At 38.6% G+C, this 3,904-nt stretch overlaps 1 protein-coding gene across 1 annotated transcript; it reads right to left on the bottom strand.

The window, feature by feature from the left end:
* Positions 1-481: 481 nt before the first annotated feature.
* Positions 482-3,695, bottom strand: LOC111312139 (trihelix transcription factor DF1-like). The gene is made up of 2 exons (XM_022912164.2): positions 3,056-3,695; positions 482-2,363 (listed from the first exon to the last, which is right to left on the bottom strand). Exons 1-2 carry the CDS (start codon positions 3,370-3,372, stop codon positions 938-940), a joined length of 1,743 nt encoding a protein of 580 aa, XP_022767899.2. The 5' UTR covers positions 3,373-3,695; the 3' UTR covers positions 482-937.
* Between the last annotated feature and the right edge of the window lie 209 nt (positions 3,696-3,904).

Here is a 3,904-nt window from a genome sequence, read left to right as displayed (position 1 = left end):
GAGATTGAGAGGGTCTATAGGTATTAATTGTGACTGCTTGTATGCTTATAATTCTCTACAACTAATTGATCTTTTTTTCATCTGTGGACGTAGGTCAATTGGGTCAAACCACGTTAATTATTGTCTCTTTTGTAATTGATTAATTGTTTGATTATGTTTCCGTTGGTATGATTGGATTGGGGCATTTTGGTTTAACACGACTAAAAAGATTCCTTTTAGTGGACCCTGTTTGGGACGTGCGATGTTGGCATATTTTGGCAAAAGCTTCTATGCAAAATGGCACTGATTCTGCACCTTGGCTAAGCTTAATTAATATTTATGCACTATTATATATCTATCTGTGCAAGTAACTCAACTCATCATCTTTTCAGCAACGCCACCATTTTCTCTTTCTCACATATATGCATGCAGGAGATAAGCTATAGCACAGTGGAAGGCTTTTGTCCAGTGGACATGTGAAAACTTGGACAATGGAAAAAAAGGAACCAGAAAAGCAAAAGCTAGCTGGAAATTAACAGTTCTCACATTTACACCACCACGAAGACGAACAATGAACATAAAAAAAAAAAAAAAAAAAAAATTACAGCGCTAGTCTTTTTTCCCTGTTTATTATGTGGAATTAGATTCTGAAACTCTATCTGATCTACCTCTCCCTCTCAACTTATTTATTTAGCCAAAAAAATAAATAATAGCAATGAAAATAAACATATAAATTCCTCTGACTATATGCTACAACCCCACCAATGTGTACTCACCTATAAAAATTCAATTCAACTGCCTCCACTCCAATGCACCATTGCCGGTTCCTGACCTAGTTGCCCAGCCGATAGCTGCTAAAACATCAACTCAAAAGAATAGATTCTTAAGTAACATTTATCAGCCGACATGCGGACGATGAAATTTGACAGTGCTGGTTAGTTTGCTTCTGACACTGATATCACTCACCTGTGCCCATTGAAACCGGTTTGCTAGCTACAATTTCATAGCTACCCCCTTCATCTTCCTCCTCATCATCACTGTCCTTGTCGTCTTCTTCTTGATTCTGATCACTTTCCATGTCTTCCATTACATGATCATGTTGGTGTTGATTGGGCTCCGAAGGAGAAGGGGGCCATTGCTGCTCTGGGCGTATCATCAATGGGACTGCGTTCTCGGGTTTTAATTGATTGGAGGAGCTGTCATGCTTGTTCTTTTCTCTATATAAAGCATCAAGTTGGTGAAAGTAGGGACATGTTTTTGAATCCTCGGGCCTTTTCTTGTTGCTCTCTTTGACCTTCTTAAAGTACTTGTTTATGTTCTCCCATTTCTCTTTGCATCTTTTGGCGTTGCGATTGTACCCAAGCTTTTTCATTGCAGCTGATATCGCCTCCCATAATGGTCCTTTAGGACCACTATCCTGGTATTTAGCGTCAAGGCTAGTTCTTAGCTTAATCAATGCTTGAACCTCAACATTAGGCCATCTTGAAGAGCTTGGTGTGTAACTTTTATCGCCATTATCTGTCTTTAACACGTCTAAATTCACCATTGGCAACAGCACAAGTGGTGGAGCAGGCGCTGGCACTGCTGCTTCTGTTGGCAGCGCTACTGGTGCCTCTACCGATACTCGCTGTGGTGGAGGAGCTTGTGGTTGCTGTGACGGTAGCGAATTATTTTGCGGCTGCCCCGGATTTTGCTGCTCAGATAACTTTTGCAGAAACGCCATTACTGCTGCATCCTTTGCGGCAGCTATTGATCTTTCTTGGGCTAATATCTCGCGTTCTCTATTTATTCTTGACATTTCTTGCATCCTCCAAGCATCTTCACGGACCATTCTTTCGTGCTCACGTTTCTCTATTGCTTCCAAGAATTTCTTCTGCATATCCTCCTGCTTCTGAATCACCTCCTTCATTAGCCTCACGAAAAATTCCTTCCATTTTCTTTTCCTCTTCCTCCGACCTTCTAATTCTAAATCTGATGAGGTAGATGAGGAGGTGGAATTATCTGCGAAAATATTTGGGAAAGAAGGAATTGTCGGGTTTGTTGCTGGTAGTGGAGGTTGAATTGTAGGGTTTGTCGATGGGAAGGAAGGGTCTGTAAGGTTTATATTTGGTGATGGAACAGTGATATGGGGCAGACTCGGAGGATTAGGTGCTGGCATTGCCGTTTGAGCTTGAGGCTTTAGTTGCGGTGGTGCTGCTGCTGCTGCTGGCGATTGAATGGAAGGCTGATTTTCGAGGGCTTCTAATTGATTGAAGAACCGATAAGTCTTTCCATCTGCTTTACCAGTTCGGCCATCTTTGGTTCTCTTGTGATACTTGTAAACGTTCTCGAATTTCTCCTTGCATTTCTTGGCACTTCGATGATAACCAAGTTCTGCTAGTTTCCTGATATCAACAGTAGAAAAAACAACTCCATTTCTGTATTTATCCTATCTTTAATTCAGCAATAAAACAAAGCCAAACAGTATTCGCACATAACATACACTATGAATTGAATTTGATATATAATTGAGACAAGAAAATTTTAATAGAAGCAAAAATGAAGATAAAAATGAAAAAAGAAATGAAAGCTGTCGAGACAAAAAGGATGATAGAATTGAAGACAAACCAAGAATTGGCGCTGATGAACAAGTTTTCCTCACCCAAGATGCAAGATTTTCTTTTTTTTTTTTTGAGAGTTTGACAGAATGAGAGTGAAGAAATGAGCAAGGGAAAGGGATAGAGACTTGAACTAAATTTTATGAGCAAAATTCAGCTGAAGATTCCCTGTGAAATATTGGGAAAAGCAAATGCCAGAAATGATAACAAATCCCATATCCCAAAGTGCCCAAATATCTTAATCATATGACATTGAATTCCCTTGAAGATGCTGAATTCTCTCAACTTGAACTTAATAATTTTCCTCTTAAAGCAAACAGAAATAAACAAAGGAATATAATTCCCGCACTCTAATGCTTCCCCGTAATGAGTACAAAACTGAAAGTAAACAATTCGAAAACTGAGATCTCAACTCATCAAATCTTCATTGAATTATCAACAAAAAAAAAAAGGAAAATGAAAAAATAAATAACAATTACCTGGAAACCTCTTCCCATAATGGACCCTTAACGCTAGCGTCACGAAAGGTAACATCCATGTCGGACCTTATTTTCAAAAGTGCCAAAGTCTCTCGCCTCGGCCACCGGTTGCCTCCAAAAGAACGGTCACCTTCATCAACCCTTCCTCTATCATCTTCACCTGAATTGTTACTATAGCCGTTTGGAGGTAAAGCTTCGCTGCTTCCATCACGAGCTCCGCTGCTGCTAACCGTTGCAGTAGCAGCGACGTCGCCACCTGCACCACCGTCGCTGCTGCTTCCAAGAACACTAGCACTTTTGTCACCACCACCCAGCATATATGATTTTTTGGATACGACAACTTACTCTTTCTTTCTCTTCTTTAACCCCTTGGCAAGAGCTTGCAATTTACTTACAGCTTTCTACGAAAAAAAAGGGAAAAAAATAAAAATTTAAGTTAACAAATATAAAAAAAAAAAATTATACTTTGTATGTCTCTATTCCAATGATCCTATCTATCCACAGAGAAAAGAGGGAGGTGAAATTTTTTTTTTTTTCTTTCAGAAGATGGCTTTTATTCGGGTGAATTTATTAATTTATTTTGGTTTGTGGGATCTGCTTGTCAATCTCATGAAGTTGCATTTTTTTCCTTGTTGTACTTAAAAAATTTAGTATTTTATTTTCTTTATAGCAAAGGAATCTTCAGGGTTTTTTTTATATTTTAAATTTTTTATTTTTTTAAAGGGGTTGGTTGGCTAAAAAGCAGGGCAAAGAGGAGCGGGGAAACTACCCTTTCTCTTTTCTCTCAGTAATAATAAAGAGTGGCACAGAAATATATATATATATATATATTAATAATACAGAAAAGAT

This window comes from Durio zibethinus, chromosome 1 (assembly GCF_047325235.1).
Source record: "Durio zibethinus cultivar Kanyao isolate XHJ-2024 chromosome 1, ASM4732523v1, whole genome shotgun sequence".
Classification (NCBI taxonomy): Eukaryota; Viridiplantae; Streptophyta; class Magnoliopsida; order Malvales; family Malvaceae; genus Durio; species Durio zibethinus.
The sequence above is the reverse complement of the archived record's forward strand: the minus strand, read 5'-3'. Positions and strand labels throughout refer to the sequence as shown.

What these genes read in the sequence shown, in the direction of transcription:
- LOC111312139 (XM_022912164.2), bottom strand. Translation starts at nt 3,372, where the DNA reads ATGCTGGGTGGTGGTGACAAAAGTGCTAGTGTTCTTGGAAGCAGCAGC. An exon ending in TTATGGGAAGAGGTTTCCAG is followed by an intron (nt 2,364 to 3,055) that starts GTAATTGTTATT and finishes TGTTGATATCAG; the next exon opens with GAAACTAGCAGAACTTGGTT.